General features: G+C 56.5%; 1 protein-coding gene across 3 annotated transcripts in view; it reads right to left on the minus strand.

The window, feature by feature from the left end:
- The window catches only part of TUB (TUB bipartite transcription factor), a 90299-nt gene that overhangs the window by 13434 nt on the left and 60605 nt on the right, over nucleotides 1-16260 (minus strand). For 2 of the 3 annotated variants that reach the window (XM_040258437.1, XM_040258435.1), the window contains exons 2-3: nucleotides 2592-2643; nucleotides 1982-2138 (exon numbers count right to left, since the gene is read on the minus strand). In XM_040258437.1, coding sequence (XP_040114371.1) covers nucleotides 1982-2138; nucleotides 2592-2643 — 209 coding nt within the window. Of the gene's footprint in view, nucleotides 1-1981; nucleotides 2139-2591; nucleotides 2644-11660; nucleotides 11928-16260 lie in introns of those variants that run through there. The other variant, XM_040258436.1, reaches the window with a different exon arrangement.

Genomic DNA, 16260 nt, shown 5'->3' on the forward strand with positions numbered 1-16260 from the left:
AGTAGGTCAAAAACTCTCCACTGGGATAAAATGCTGGTTCTGAATTATCTCATCTTCTTCTGGAGTTCCCTAGTTGCTCAGGTGGTAAAGACTCGGCATGCAATGCAGGAGACCTGGGTTCAATCTTTGGGTTGGGAAGGTCCCTTGTAGAAGGGAATGGCTACCCACTCCAGTATTCTTGCTTGGAGAATCCCATGGACAGAGAAGCCTGGAGGTCTACAGTCTATGAGGTCGCAAAGAGTCAGACACGACTGAGCAACTAACACTTTTTCACATCTTTCTCTGGGAATGATCCCTATGTATTTTACACCAACAGCCAGCAGAGGGCAGAGCAGAGGCAGCGGAGGCTGCAGGGGGCGGGGCTCCTGGAAACCCGAATCCCACAGTGGCCAGCCTGGTGAGCAGCCTCCTAGAGCTGGGGAAGCCTGGGCCTGAGAAGCTGCCCTCACCTGACCTGGTCTGGAGTCTGGGCAGGGGACAGCATTCAGCTGACTGGACCTGGGAACACACCACAGCTGCTCCAACCTTCCAAGCCCTGAGACAGAACTTGCCTCACTTTACAGGGAAGGAAACAGACCTGGAGAGGGTAGGCAGCTCACTCACAGTGACAAGTGGGTAGGTGACCCACACGAGCAGAAACTCTCTGACTTTGGCCGTGCGCTCTCAGAGGCGCTGTGGTCTTTCTGCAGGCCTGGCCCAGCCCAGAACACAGTTGGTGCGGAAGAAATACCTGCCAAAGTGACTGCACAGATGTGACCTGCCAGATTCTCTCTCAAAGCCTCAAGATGTTGGCTCTGGCACAAACTGGCAGGGCCTGAAGTCACTGGAGCAGGCTTCCCTGCCACGGGCAGACTCAGACGGCCAGGTGCCAGGCTTGGCAGAACTGGGGCAGTGATGCCGGGCTCCAGTGGATAGACTGAACTCCACCAAACCCAGAATAGCGGGAGGCCTTCTCTGCAAGACACTGTGGCCACCCTTGGGGCAGCACCCACGGACGAGGAGTGAGGGGAAGGCTGCCAGGTAAGGCTGGGGCCAGGGGCCATGCCGGGTGGAGCAGCTGGGGCTGCCTCCCACAGACCATCCCCTTCTCTAAAGGGCTTCTCAGGTGGAGCAGACACATCAGCTGCGGGCCACGTGCTGAACTGAAGCGCACACGGGGGCATTACTGTGAAGCAGCCCCAAGGTGAAGCAACTACCAGTCGTCTGAAGTGGCTGGAGGCTGCACAACCCGAGGAAGCCTGGAAGGAGGGGAGCCTTCCAACTGCAAAGCCAGGGGCCTGCAACCTTCTTAGAGTCACTTGTCGATGGAGGAGCTGCCGTGATCACTGGCCACCAGCAGGGGGCGGTGGGGACTAGCCTGAGTCCTTTCAGGCTCAGAGAGACCCACCCTCTGCCCAGCCTGGGGTTCTCAGCAGAAAGGAGGGTCCTGAACACTGGGGTGAAATCGAGGCATCCCTGCCCCCAGGATGAACCGCACAGAATTCCCTTCCCAGGGGACTCCGCTGAGAACCAATGTGTACACAGCTGGGAGCTGTAGGCTGCTGGTCACCACGGCTCCGTGCAGGGACCCGCGGGCCAGAGGCTGGGCACACTGAGGGTTTGGGGAACCCAGAGAGGAGAAGCGACAAGTGTCTGTCTATCTGTGACAAGAGGCATGGGTGGGCAGCATGTGAGATGGGAGTCCTCTCGAGAGACAGAAAGCTGGCAGGAAGCAGACTGTTCTGCTCCTGGGAGCTGCCTCCTGCTTTCGGTTAGAAATGTTTCAGATCAGAAACCCGGGCTTTTGAAATCCCAAGCCCACAAAGCTGTTCCTTCTGGCCCCACACCTGGCATGGGAGCCCAAGGCTCCAGATCCCAGCCTCCCTCTGCCTGTCCCACCCCTCTGCCCACTGGGCACCCCCAACAAGATGGGCCCCTCAGCTGTCCCGGTCAGCAGGAAGTCCCTGAGGGCCCCCGCAAGCAGTCCCAGGGTGGGGTGTACCTTGGTAGCCGGTGCTGCCGCTGAGGTAGGACTCCACCAGGGGGGCCTGCTCTTCCGACTGCCGGGCCCGCCGGCTCCGGGGCCGCCCGTCGGCATTGGCCTGCACCATCAGGGGCTCCTGGCGCTTCTTCTTCTGCTTCTGCTCCAGCAGGGCCCGCTACAGAGGCAGCGGACATGCACAGGGGTTGGCGGGCCCTGAGAGAGCAGACCACTTCCCCAAGGGAAGGTGCCCCGATGAGGACTGGGGGGCCCCTGCTGTCTCTGTATGGTTCCAGAGGTCACAGTGGGGTCCACGCCCCACTCTAGCCTTGTGTCCTTGCGCCCCAGGACTTGGGGTTCAAGGGAAGCAGGCAAGTATCAGTCCAGGTAGCTGCCCTGGCAGGGTCATAGCACAGTGACCCGAGCTGCCTCCTGGCAGGAGCCCTAGATGCCAGGGCGGTGCTAATGCCAAGCTGGTGAAGGGGAGAGCTCACCACTTCTCTCCTGGGAAGGCCCCCTCTTTCCACCATACAGGATCACCCAGGAAGGACGGCTCCCCCACCCCCCGCCCAGACTCCGGCCTGGATGGTGCGTGCTGGCTGCCCTCCCACCCGGCTCCAGCCTCACTCACCTGCCGGTCAAGCTTCTGCTGCCGCAGGTTGCTGCCCTCATCATCTAAGACACTGCAGGGGGAGAGAGGGGCACTCAGGGCCGGCCCACGAGGAGCCAGGACCACCCAGAGCCCTCTCCCAGCACGTCTGTGTTTTTTAAGCCCCTCCCATCATGGCTGCTGGGCGTGGGACAGGGCAGAAAGGTGAAGCTATATTCTGGAAACTGGCTAGAGATGTAAAGACATAAGCCGTCTTTCTGCCACTTCAGGGACTTACCTCCTATTGGGATCCCTGCTGCCCAAGGACTTCCCAGTCTACCCCACTCTGGTAAACTGAGGCGGAAACTTTCCTGTTGGGCACATTAGGGCCCCGCCTGATTGAGATCCAGGGGCATCAGTCACAAGCTGGGCCCCAGGCGAGGCTTCAGACCCAAGAGCCTGCCCCTCCGGCTCCACCCTTCCATCCTTCTGGTGGAGGCTGAGTCTTCTGGGGCAGACCCTCGCCATCCATTCAAGAGCAACTCCTGGCTCTCCAGGTGGTAAAGTGGAGCTGCTGACACTGCCCACCTCCCTGCCCCACTTAAAGAGGACCGCTAGTTCTGGAGAATGAAACTGAAACCCCAGCCAGTCCCTCGGGGCACGGCGAGGGCTGGATGCAGATGTGTGCAGGGCGGACACAGCACTTCGATGCACAGCCCAGCAACCAGCCGCCGGGTCCTTCCTTGGCCACCTACATGGTGTGGGCGGCATCAAATCCTTGAGTCCTTAACTAAGGTCGTGGGACGGGCAGCCTCATCTCACACAGACTGACCCTGCCTCCAAGTAAGGCAGAGCATGAGGAGGGAGCGCCAACCACTTAAGCCTTCTTTCCAGTCTAACACATGTATGAGACCTATACCCAAGCCTATAGAGCCAAGGTCAGGCCAGCTGCATGGGAGTGGGGCTGGAGCCTGAGGATATGAGCTCTGGGAACCCCCAGACTGCCCTGGCTGCCTTATTCCAGAGCCTGCCACTGAACCAGACCTTGTGTGGGTGCCTGTATAGGTATGTCCAAGTGTGCTGGGTTTGTGTGTGACGCCGTAGGAGTATCTCATGTGCGCACACACTGGGAGATGTCCGAACGTGTGTAAGCATGTCCACATGTGTACGCACATACCTGGATACACATGCATGCAGACACCGTGTCAGAGGTGGGTGCCCTGAGTGCAGCCAAGCATGGTCGCATGTAAGGAGGTCACATCACTCTGAAGACAAGGTGAGGTGATCCACCTCCTCCTGACAGCAGCAGCCCTTTCCAACTGGAACAATCATTGACCTGAAATGTCCTTTCAGCTCAGCAAACTGCTTGCGCTGCAGGGGCTGGCCAGGGGGTGGCAGGGAGTCCACAGATTGCAGACGGCCCACCACCCAGCCCTCTGGCTTCAAACCTCCCTGGCCAAGACCTGTGAAGACTGCCTATTTTGAACTCGCAGCTGTCCTACCTACTTGACATCTGGGAAGGACTTGCCTAATGCCCACGGGCTGCTCTACACACAAGAAGAGCCCGATTGTGATCTGGGGCCCCTCATAGAACAGCCTCATTCACCAAACCCTCAGTGGCCAGAGCACAGGAGAACACACTCAGACATGCTTCTAGTCGAGGCCTCAGTCTCCCTAAAAGAGCCCACCTGCCGAAGAGCACGCAGCTGCACGTGGGCCTCCCCAAGGGCAATGCTAGGACCAGAGGACAGGGAATAGCTCTGAAAAATCCCAGCTGGCTGGGACAGTGAGGGTCCCATCACAGGAGACCGCACACAGGACAGGCAGGGCAGAAGGTGAGCAGGATGCCTGGGAATCCAGCCAGGTCCAGAGGCTACAACTCTTCTATCTCTCTGCCTCCAGCCAGTGGCCTGACTGGAGAGTTCAAGGGCCACATATCCTCAAAGGGTCAGTGTACCAACACCACTGTCCTCGTGGTCCATGGTGCCCAGTATGGCTCTCTGTGCCACCTGGCTGAGAGGAGCAACGGGGCCTGAAATCCAGCTGTGCCCTGCCCGCTGAGCTCTGTGCCTTGGCACGCATGGGGCAGCCTGAGCCTCAGGCATGTCGGCCACCTCTGCAAGGCAAGGCCATACTGCCTCCCCTTCCAGCCAGCAGGAGAGGCTGTTTCCTGGCTCACTGCGATGATGTGAGCCAGTCATCTAGGTCATCCCTGGCCCTGGGCTTGGCTGAGCAGGACACAGTTGACTATTTCCATGATGCTGACACCCTGCCAGGAGCTGACATCTAACGTGAAAGGGCAACATCCTACTGGGAGGTAAGCTCACATCGGCAACGCCACCTCCAAACTGCGGGTCACAGTGGTTGCCCAACCGACAAAAGGTGGTTCCTGCCACCGTGGCCTCCTTGCCCAGTGTCCCCGCCCCGCCCCCAACCACCTCATCCACGTGGGGAGGACATCTTCCTAGCACAGGCACTGTCCCACTGCCATGGACTTTCCACTCCGTTCCATCACTTCCTCTTCCTCCGTCCCCACCTCCATCTCCCAATGGGGGAGAATGACAGAGTCGCGCCAAGTACGACTACAGGCAGAATGGACTTCTCTGTCTGCGAGTAGGTAAGTCATCAGCCTTCAGAGAAAGATGGATGAACACAAGGGTGAGGCTTCTGAAGAGATTCCAGAAACTCAGATACCCCAGAAGTGCCTGCAGAGCCACCCCCCTCCTGAGTAGAGGATGCAGGTGAGGGGGGATGCAGGGGGTGGCAAGCAGGGAGAAGCAACATGTGCCTGGTGCGCAAGAACATGCCTGCCTGAGCAAGACCCATCCAGGAGGGCCGACCATCAATCCAGCTAAACGGGGAGGCTCTGAGAGCAGGCAGCAGCCCGTGTGGGGCAGCAGGGTGCTTCCCTGAGAGCCACAAAGGCAAAGGCTGGACCCCATCACCTGGCGCCGGCCAGCTGGGAGTGGGCGCTGTTTCTACCTGACAGCAATGTATCCGGGGCACACAACATCTGTCGCTGGTGAATAGCAAAGAATTCCCTGCACACAGCGGAACAATGACAACAGCGATGGCCGTCTCCAGAGAGAGCAGAACCAGAGCTCCTCTCTCACCCTGAAAGCAGCCCAGCCAGTCCTTCCCCGCCTCACCTCCCCCAGACAGCCCTGCCTCCCACAACAGAACCTCTCCCAGGCATCTTCCTTCCTCACTCCCCGGCCTGTCTCCTCCTGCCTCTGTTCTAGACAGCACCAAACGATAACTATGAAAGGACACAGTAATGGCCTTTTAATGACCCGGGCTCCAATTATGGAATCACTGCCAAGCCCAGGCTGCCAGCTGCAGCCCCGCCAGGAGACTCGGACAGGAGACAGGGCACTGATGGATGGGTCTTCCAGCTGACCCCGGCAGCTTCTTCACGACGGTCACCAGGGGGGCCGGGGGAAGCACTGGCCACTGGCTCATGAAGGCCAGAGAAACCTGGCTGTGGTGTCCATCCATCCAATCAAATGACCCCCGAACCTCCCAGGAGACGGCCCCTCCACATCCCCCAGCTTCAAAGCCGCCGGGCAGATATCTGAGCGTGAGCCATGCGTGACAGCAAGGGTCAGGGACACTTCCTCCAGGGGCTGGAAAAGCCAGATGTGGCCAACGTCGCTAGGAACCCAGGTCCCCCGTCTGGTTAGACCCCACCTCCATTCTCCAGCTCGTCCACCAGAGCCAACCAGAGGCCAGGCCCTCCTCGGAGCAGACCCACTCCCTGCCCTCTGTTCCCTTTCCCCCCCGCTCAGTCGCAGCGGGGCCTGCCCCTGCTGGACTCGGGCCATCAGGCAAGTGTGTTGGCAGGGGAGGAAAGACCACCTGCTTGGCTGTGAACTCTGCCCAATGCTGGAACCTCCCCACTCCCCAGCACGTCCAGACCTGTGGCTTCTGTTGCCCAGTGGCTGCTTGGAACATCGCAGGCAACACGGTGGAGGTGGGAACAGCGGCAACCCCAGAAGCCAGAGGACCACTCTGCTCACAAGAGTCAGCCTCCCAGGATGAGGCTTCTCCATGCCAGCCACTGGCTCCGAAACTTACCAGGTGGGTCCCAACTGCTGGAGGCACTCAACCCTGACTCGACAGTTCAGACCTGCTGGGGAAGCTGCCCCAGAATCAATCCCCCACCTCACACTTTGCTTTTTCAAAGCCAATGACACATGTGATGCTAATGCTCAGCCATGCAAATGGAGATCAGGAGTCAGAGCTTGTGATCTCTAAAGAACAAAAGGAAACTGAGAAGTTGCTCTGAGGCTGGAAGCATGCAAGCACAGTCTTCTGTTCAGATGTGGGAAAACATTATAGTGTGCAGAACAGGGTGGAAGGGGTCAACTGAACATCCAGACAGGATGTGACCATTAGGAGCAAGGCCAAGCATGCTGGTAAGTCAGGGCACACGTGCTCGGGCCTATCAGAAAAGACGGGAGGACAGTACAGCCAGGCCTCCGCGTGGAGCTGCAGGGACCGGTGACCCTACCACGTGGGCAAGATGAAGCCATACAAGTGGTGTGCCAGGTCAGTCAGATGGATAAAGGTGTTGGCAACCATCGGTCATGTCATCATCAAAGGAGGTTTCTGTTAACAGCATCATGCTTCTCTCGGTTAGCAGGTTTTTCAATGACCTGACACAAGGCAGGCCTCTGAGCAGACTTACAGGTGAAACAAAGCAGAAGAGATACTAACTGTCCACTGAGAGAGTGTGAATTCAGAAGACCCTAGAAGCCTAACAGGAAGTGGTCAAATCCTACAGGTGGGTCCCCCAACACCCGTCTTGCCACACAGGCAGAATGGAGAAGACAGGGCTTGACATCAGCCTGATGAAAGACTCCGCAGTCTTGCTCACAGAGGCCTTGAGAGGAGTGGTCAGTACCAAAGCCATCCCCCGGGGGTGGTAAGGGCTGGAGGGCAGACGTCCACTGTGAGGAAATAACACCTCACTCTGCTTGATGCTGGACAGCTGGACAGGCCACAGCCAGGGCCCCGTCTGCGGCTCCAGGAGTTGGAGGAGGGCAGAGACCAATCTGAGCACATCCCCAGGTTCCCTGCTCCCTGGATCATTTGTCAACTTGGTGCTCCTGCTTCCTCCACCCCGGGCAGGAGCAAAACGACTTCCCAAAGACGCTTAGGGTGGGAGAGGAGAGAAACTCCCTGTGGAACTACGGGTAGAGGGTCTGCTCTTCCCTCCTGCGGCCAGAGGCAAAGCAGCGGGCCAGAGTCTGGGCACCTCTGAGGCAGAAGTGAGAGTCGTGAGTCTTGCCTAATGAGCAGTCATTCCTCTCCCCAGGAAGCAGAGTGAGAAGTGCAGTACCAGGAGGATCTTAATGAGGACCAAAAGGAGGGGAAGGGCTTCCTTGGTGGCTCACACAGTAATGCAATGCAGGAGAACCCGGGTTCGATCCCGGGGTCAGGAAGATCCCCTGGAGAAGGGAACGGCTAACCACTCCAGTATTCTTGCCCGCACGGACAAGAGGAGCCCGAGGGGCTACAGTTCATGGGGTTGCAAAGAGTTGGACATGACTGAGCGACTCACAGAACAAGAGGAGGGGAAACCCAGAGACAGGAGTAGGCTCACCCTAAGGGAGAGTTTTCTAATGGTCTTGTCCATCGGAAGTGAGGCTGCTGGCAGGGATGCTGAGGGGAGCGTTCACACAGAAGACTGGGCATTCTGTAAGGGCCCTTCTTGCCTGAAATTCTCCTTCTCTGACCTAGAGCTGTGCTTTGCCAGTAGCACTCAGGAAGCCCCGTTGTGAGGGAAGAGCATTGCAGCCCTCAGGGGTGCTGAGAAGCCAGGTGTGGGGCCAGGAAAGCCAGGAAGTCCTACAGTCTACCTGGGAATGCCACTTTGATTCAAAGCAATGGGCAGTGTGTCCATGCAGGGTCGTGCCAGGCACATGGTTGCTCTTCAGGTGCACTCCCCACTCTCCAGGAGTTCACGGCTGGTGAAGGAGGCGCCAGGCAGCGGCCACAGGACGGTGCAGAGCACTGAGGACAGGGCTGGCCATCACTCCCTCCTCCAGTACACCTGCGGGCAGCAGGCTTTCCTGACTCTCACTGCTCCTCCTTCAGCCCATAAAACATAAAATCATGAACCAGGGACATTTAATACTCCTCAAGAACACAGGTGAAGGAAGAATGGCAGAAATAAAAATCAGTAGTTGTAATAATACGGAAAAAAAACCCCCAAAAGTTATAAGTTGTTCACACTTTATAAACTAAATGGCTCCCTTCTAAGTCAGAATGTGAGGTTAATCCATGATCATTACAAATAGAGTCACAATTACCCTTAAGAAGATTATCACCAGCTGTCACAGCTTCAGAGAAAATGAGCCAGGTCTGGGCGATGCAGGTGCAAACCACCACTGAGGCAGCAGAACCCCCACCAGGAGAGCTAACAAGATATCGACCCACCTCTGGTCCCCAAGCCAGATGATACCCTCCAGTTCCGACATGCTGTGACACGAGGGATACCTCACACCAAAGCACGTGCACACCCGCCTCTCCTCCTCATCTCCAAGAGCATCGCCTCACCATCTTCTGCCCCAGTTTCCTCTGTGATCAGGCAGGCATGTGGCTATGACTGCGATCAGCAGCTCTGTTAGTGCAAAAGGCAATTTGCATCTGCTCCTCTGAGCCAGATCTCCTCATTCTGGAAGTCTACACCCAAGTCCAGTGCTTTCTGAGGCTCAGAAAGACCCCAGCAAGGTGGGAGACACCGACAACTTCTAACCCCAGCTCACCTCCAGCTAAACACCTACCCTCCCTGCCACAGAACAAGAGGGTGGCAGAGCGATGGGACGGTGAACAAGGCAGGGCCGCAAGGGGGCCAAGACGTTCCTCGGGGCTGGGCTTCAGGGTGGCAGGATTCTGTGCTCCAGATGGAGTGTGTGGGCTCAGGAAAGGAATGAGGGGATGGGGTGGTTGGGCCTGAGCTGGGGCAAGGGCCAAATCCCTCTCTGCAGGATGCCAGTGCCTGGGGCTCGTGGGAAGACTGAGCATCTCCGGGAGACAGCCCCGCCTCTCCCCCAGAGGCAGGCTTAAGCCTCCCCAGTATGAGGCCGACTTTCTCTAAGACCTGAGCGCTCCCTTCACAAGTTGCTGGCTCCTGGGAGAGGCTCCCCTGAACCATGATCTGGCCTGGTCCCCAGCCTGCAGATCCTAAACACGCCATCACATCCCAGCTCCACACGCTGCCCCTTTTCTCCCTTCCTCCTAAGTCAGTCTGTGGCCGCCACCCTGCCATCAGCACCCTGGGCAGGTACTTCCACAGCACTCACGGCCTCTAATCGCACAGGTGCTGCCCAGGCATCTCTGCTGGGTGGTTAGAAGAGGTTAATGATACTCTGTGGGCTGCAGTGTCTTCTAGAAAGTCCTCAGCACACACGTGTCAAGAAGGCCAGGATGCTCCAGAAACTACTTGCACCCCCAGCCAAGATGCCCTGTGCGGAGTGACAACCCTTCAGAGTCAACAGAGCCCCAGTCCCCTGATGGGACTGTCTCCTGGTCTACATGTGACTGCATATCTTCACAGGAAATCCTGGGTTGATGTGTGTGTATGCACACACGTGTGTGTGTTGGTGGGAGGGGCACCCACAAATTCTAACTTGGGAAGCTCTGATGCCCCCAAAGAAGCTGAGATTGGAGACCACAACAATTCTCAGGAGAAAACTGAAGTCTCAGGCCAGTGACAGGTGCTTGTCTGCAGCAGGATCTACTTTTAACAAGCCTCAGGCAGTTTCATCTGATTTCCATTTGGATGCTGTCTGGACAGACTCATCGAAGAGCCCTATCAGAATTATTTTCTATCAGTGACTGGAATCAGGTCTCTTTAAGAGCAGGCTGTGTTATAGGCAGGTCTGGAGTCTGTGTCTGCCAGCCACAAGCGTGTGCACCTGGGCTGGCAAGAACATGGTGGACCTTAGAAGTCCAGCACCCCTTTTACACACATGCCTCTCAGGGGAGGCCTGGAGAGAGCCCCGTAGCCCATGGCAACCAAGGAGCCAATGGGTGGCCAAGGATCTAGCGCTGCCATGGCGATGAGCTCTTTGCCAGTGGTAATGGAGAGAATGGAGTAGAGTGGATGGGGAAAGGCCCGCACCTGTGCAAGCCCCAGAGACCCCCCCCCTCCCCCCCCCGACCTCCACACAGGCGTGAACACTCAGCTGTCCTTGGGACAGATCACAGCATCGGGGAACACAGGCAGACCATGCTTTCCTGAGTGTGCCCCTGGTTCCTAGGCTCGTTCTCTTGTGCATGTGAAGGCAGTTCTCATGTACTGAGTTGGTTTGTATGCAGGTGTTTAAACCAGTTAGCAAGTGGATTTCTGTGTCTTTGATAGATACCAGTGGTACTTGTGTGTGAGTAGTGGGAGGCAGGTATTCCCCCAAATACAAGATGTTTGTGTGTACAGATAGGCAGGAGTGCACCTGTGTGAGCCCGAGAATCAGTGTGAGTGTGTGTCTGTGTGTGTGTGTACACGCGCGCAGCAATACATGGTGCATGAATATAGAAGCAGCCTGTGCTTTAGGTTCAGAACGACTGTCTCCAGGAATTCATGTTCTGACTGTGTGAACCGACCAGCAGGAGCGTCTTTGGTCCAGTGGACGTCCTATGGGTGCATGTCTGCAGATGTATGTGTGTGTGCACGCGGCTATACTGGCGTGTGACCAGTATGCTGGGCCTAGGAGGGGGCTCAGCACGGTTAACTCCCTCCCCAGGCAACCACATGGCGCTGCCCGCCCCAATAAGGCCCATACAGGCCCAGAGCACTGGCCTCTTCCAGCAACCCCGGCCGATAAGTGGGGAGGGCAGAGCAGGCGGGTTCACTGGGCCCCCCAAAGTTGGGGTAGGAAGGCCCAGCACCTCCAACCCGCACCCCTAGGGTAGGGCCAGATGGGGAGGGTACAGCTGTCCTGCGCCCCAGCCCTGCATCCGCAACCAGCCCTGCTCCCGGAGTTCGGAGTGGTGGGCATCCCGACCTAGTACCCTCGACCCCGCCCCGAGCCTTCAGCATTTAAGGGTGGTGGGCTAGACCAGCGCCCCGGGGGTAAGTGAAGGTGGGGGCTGGCGCCCGCGTACCTGTAGGGAATCCAGTCGGAATGCGGCTTGGAAGTCATGTCTCTCGGGGGCGGGGCGGCAGCTGCGGCTCGGAAGGCCGGGGCCCTTGAGGGCCGGCGCGGGGGCCCTGCTCAGCTCCCGGGCCGCCCAGGGCCGCATCCTCCCGGGCCGGGGCGCTGGGCCCCGCCGAGGCCCGCGCTGCACGCCAGGGCCCCGGCCGCGGGTTCGGAGAACGACTGCTTGCGCCGCGCGACGGGCGAAGCGGCGGAGTGCGCGGGGCCGCCACGGGCGTGCGCGCGCGTGGAGGCGGGAGAAGTCGCCCGCGCCGCCCCCGCCGCGAGAGGGGCTGGGGCCAGCGCCGGGGGCCCGGCCTTGGCGTGGCAGCGGCGGCCCGCCCCCTCCTCCCTCGCTCCGCCCCGCCCCCGGCGGAGACCCCACCCCCAGATCGGCTCCGGCGTCCCAAACGCCCCCGCCCCCCTCACAGAAAGCGCGGGTCCCCTGGCTCCGCGCAAGTGAGAGCGCCTGCGCCCACTTTGGGTGAATAGAGGCGCTGCCACTGGGCGGGTCCCCGACCTCCAAGCCTCAGTTTCTCCTCCTGTAAAACGGGGATAATTCTAACACCTACCTACCTACCTGAACTACCTATCTCCGCTAAGGGATGGGAAACCGTTGCTTAAATGGGGTGAGGGAGAGAGAAGTAGGGGGTGGGATCTAGTTGTGTAGGAAAGCAATGATGCTCCAAAAGACCGAAAGAGGTCCAAGGGGACCTTCAGGTGCCGAGCATGGAGGCTGGCCTTTCCTTCTCCCGGCAGCTCCAACCGCCTCCCCGGGGAACCTTCTTTCTTCAGTTTTAGTAAAGGAGGTATCTTCCCCCTGCGGAGGAATCCTTCCCCTCTAAGCTATAGCCGTCAAGACAAGGATAACATTCAGTCTAGTGCATCCTTAGCCCTTAAATTTTATATTATTTAATCTCCACAGCAGCCTTGAGAGGCAAGTAGTTGCTGCTGTTTCCCAGAGAATAAAGCCTAGGGAAGGCTAAGATGTCCAAGGACAGAAAGCTCCCAGCGATGGAGCTGAAAAGGACCCAGCGTCTCTGTCTTCCAAAGCCCTAAGGACCACACTTAAACGGAGGCAAAACCTCTCAACAAAGATGACCCTACAGTCTCTGAGCACTGAAGTGGTCCTGGCTGTGACGAGCACTGAGTTCAAAGCATGTTGAGGTCAAGGGCAGCCAATCCACAGTAGGGCTGGCTGAAGCTGGGGGAGACCCGGGGATCATGGAGGGGTCTCCACACTGCAGGTGGGTGTCCTCACGTGCACCCTGGATTCAGCAGCGCCTCCCCCAGCCAGGCCAGGGGAGTGTCCCTGATTGCCTGGCTAATGGCAAGAGCCTGGGAGGGCAGCCCGCTGTCCTCCCATATAGGGGGGCCTCTACAGCCGCCCTGGGTCCACAACCAGGAGACCCCACCCCAAGACTCACCCCACTATAAAAAGAGCAACCAGGATCTTGGCAGGGTTGGTGGGGGGGTGGCATTTGCTGAGCATCAGGTGCCAGCTATATAATTTGTGTAATCCTCACAACCACACATCATGCCCATTTTATAGCAGCAGAAACGGGCGCCAAGAAGACAAAAGATCTTGCCCGAAGTCACACACCTGGTCAATGGTGAAGCCAGGATTCACACACCAGTGCCCACAGCCCTTGTCCTTAGCTTCCTCCTGCCTATCACAGTTCTTGCAGTGCGCACGCACGCGCACACACACACACACACACACACCCACAACCCACACACACCGTCTCCCTCTTCAGGCTTCTGGCGAACAGGGCGGTCAGATCCATCACTGTCTACTGCAGCATCAACGCTCGCCAAAGGCTGTGACCTCTGATTATTTATCAGCCTCCAAGAGCTATCACTGTCAATGAGAACAGAGAGCAGACAAAAAAAAAAAAAATCACCCCAGAGTAGGGTGCATTGGGGAGAAGGTAGGGTGGTTTCCTTGTCTGCTGGGACCCTTGGCCTGGGCCTCTGTTTTCACTCCTGCCAAGTTCAAGAAGGGCTGCAGAAAGGGGCTGGTCCCTGCCCTGGAGACCAAGGCAGCCCAGCAGATCACTACCCAAGGCCTCTACCTGTCAGGACCTGTGGACAGAACACTGCCTAGAAGGAAGAGGTCAGTACCACCCTCTAGACCATCAGCAGCTACCAACCACTTCAGAGATGAGCTGAGAAGACTGCCTCCTCAAGAACTTCAGGCTACTTTCCTCCTTTTTTCCCAAATTATCTGACACCTTAAAGCAATCAGAATCAAGTTGGAAGGTCTCAGGAGCCTGGAGTAATTGAATCTATTAAATAGACACTTTAAGTTCTGTCCTAAGGGAGCATAATCTGGAGGCAGAGTGAGGTGCAGAAAAAAGTTCTCCATGTCTCTTTCTGTGGAGGCTGTGTGCACCCATGGGATGTGGGGGAGCCAGAGGGGCTGTGTGCCATGTGTGTGTGAATGTGTGTGTGTAAGGTATCCCTGCAATCATAATGGGCCTGCACAAGAACATTTTTTAGTTGATATCTTGATGTGTGTGCATGAGAAGGATCTAAGCATGTACTTCTGTGAGTTCTACAGGGATGTGTGAGTTTCACACTCAATTCAGAACTGGTGATGGGTTTTGCTGCTCAGATGACTTCCCTGGTTGACATTTTAAGCGTATGCCCTTGGCTTCTACTAAAAAACCACTCCAGAAAGGCATGAGAAGAATATTGTGCTAAACTGTTGGTAAAATACAGCTGTGCTGTACAGTGACCTTGAAGAAGTACCGAAGCTTTTAAAATTTAGCCCAGGAACAAGGGTATCTCTACTGAAACAGAGCAGCCCACACGCCCTCCTCACCACCTGTCCCATTCCTCAAAGATGACGTATTTGCTGTGAATTTAAATTCTCCTCATGGCATGTTAGGCATTTTCAAACATGGTCATGGCTTGTCAAGGGGGAGGAAGAATACATGGGGACAGAAACAGCCTGAAGGAACGTTCACCAGCTGCCACCCACCTGGAAGGGACCCTAGCGCAAGTTCCCCGCAGTAAGGCTCGTTCAGTTAAGGAAGGGTGAGCATGTTGGCACCTTGCTACTTCCATGTGGAATCTTAAATTTTCTGTTCCTAATTTAACAGTTTGAGTGTGGGCCACCTTGCGTCAATTTTGGAAGCAAAAGGATATGAAGAATAAATGAACATCGATTCAGATTGGGCACCAAGTCCCAAGGTGTCCTCCCTGCTTCATAGCTTGGCACAGTACCCTTGTATTCTGAGGAAGACAGTGCAATCGGCCAAACATCAACTCGACCCAACTGGGCTCAAGGGTCCTTGCAGCAATTCAGCAGGTGTCAGGCTCAACCCTGCTCTCAGGGAGCTTTCAGTTTGGCAGGAGAGACAGAAAGCACCAACGCGCCGGTATCACAGTCCAGGTGTACAAAGTGCTGGGAGCAGCCAGTGATTCTAAAGGGAGGGGCGTCAGGTTAGGATAAGCCTTCCCCGAGAATGAGAAAGGATTGCAGTTGAATTGGGCCTTGATGGATGAGGAAGTTTTTTGTCTTTGTCAGCCAGGGAAGTCCCCAGGAAGGTTTTGATAGATGAGGAAGGAATGGGTGAAGTTTAACAATTCCTGAGAGTCTATCACTGGCTTGGCATGGTTCTGGGCTCTTTTCCCAAAGGGCATTCTAGACAGAGAGGACGACATGAGCAAAGGCAGGGATGTGAGAGGCTGTGACCAAGGCACGTGAAAATCTAAGTGCAAATCACCTAATGTGGTAGCGTGTAGGTGGTTTGGTGTGGCAGAAAGGCCTAAAAGTTAAGGTAGGACCAGATCACATGGTCCTCAGAGCATCTGACTGGCGGGCTTGGATTTTATCCTATAGCCAATGGGGAACCACTAATGGGTTTTAAGCCAAGGGTAATCCAATCACTGTGGACGGTGGCTGCAGCCATGAAATCAGAAGACGACTGCTTCTCTGCAGGAAAGCGATGACAAATCTAGACAGTGTGTTGAAAAGCAGAGACATCACTCTGCCAACAGAGGTCCATACAGTCCAAGGCTACGGTCTTCCCAGTGGTCATATACGGTTGTGAGAGCTGGACCGCAGAAGGTAGAGCACCAAAGAATCGATGCATTCAAACTGTGGAGCTAGAGAAGAGTCCTGAGAGTCCCATGGAGAGCAAGGAGATCAAATCAGTCAATCTTCAGGGAAATCAACCCTGAATATTCACTGGAAGGACTAATGCTGAAGCTGAAGCTCCAGTATTTTGGCCACCTGATGCAAACAGCCGACTCATTGGAAAAGTCCCTGATGCTGGGAAAGATTGAATGCAGGAAGAGAAGGGGGTGTCAGGGGATGAGATGGCTGGATGGTATCACCAATGCAATGGACATGAACTTGGGCAAACTTTGGGAGGTGGTGAGGGCCAGGGAAGCCTGGCTTGCTGCACCCCATAGGGTTGCAGAGAGTCAGACATGACTGGGGGGTAACTGAACAATAACCTGCCCACGTGTACCTTTTAGAAAAAGAGAATTGGGAACAAAATGGGGGATAAAGAAGACAAGCCCAGAGGTACTGAAACCTGCTAGATGGTGGATGG

The sequence above is a fragment of the Oryx dammah genome, unplaced genomic scaffold (assembly GCF_014754425.2).
Source record: "Oryx dammah isolate SB20612 unplaced genomic scaffold, SCBI_Odam_1.1 HiC_scaffold_17, whole genome shotgun sequence".
NCBI lineage: Eukaryota > Metazoa > Chordata > Mammalia > Artiodactyla > Bovidae > Oryx > Oryx dammah.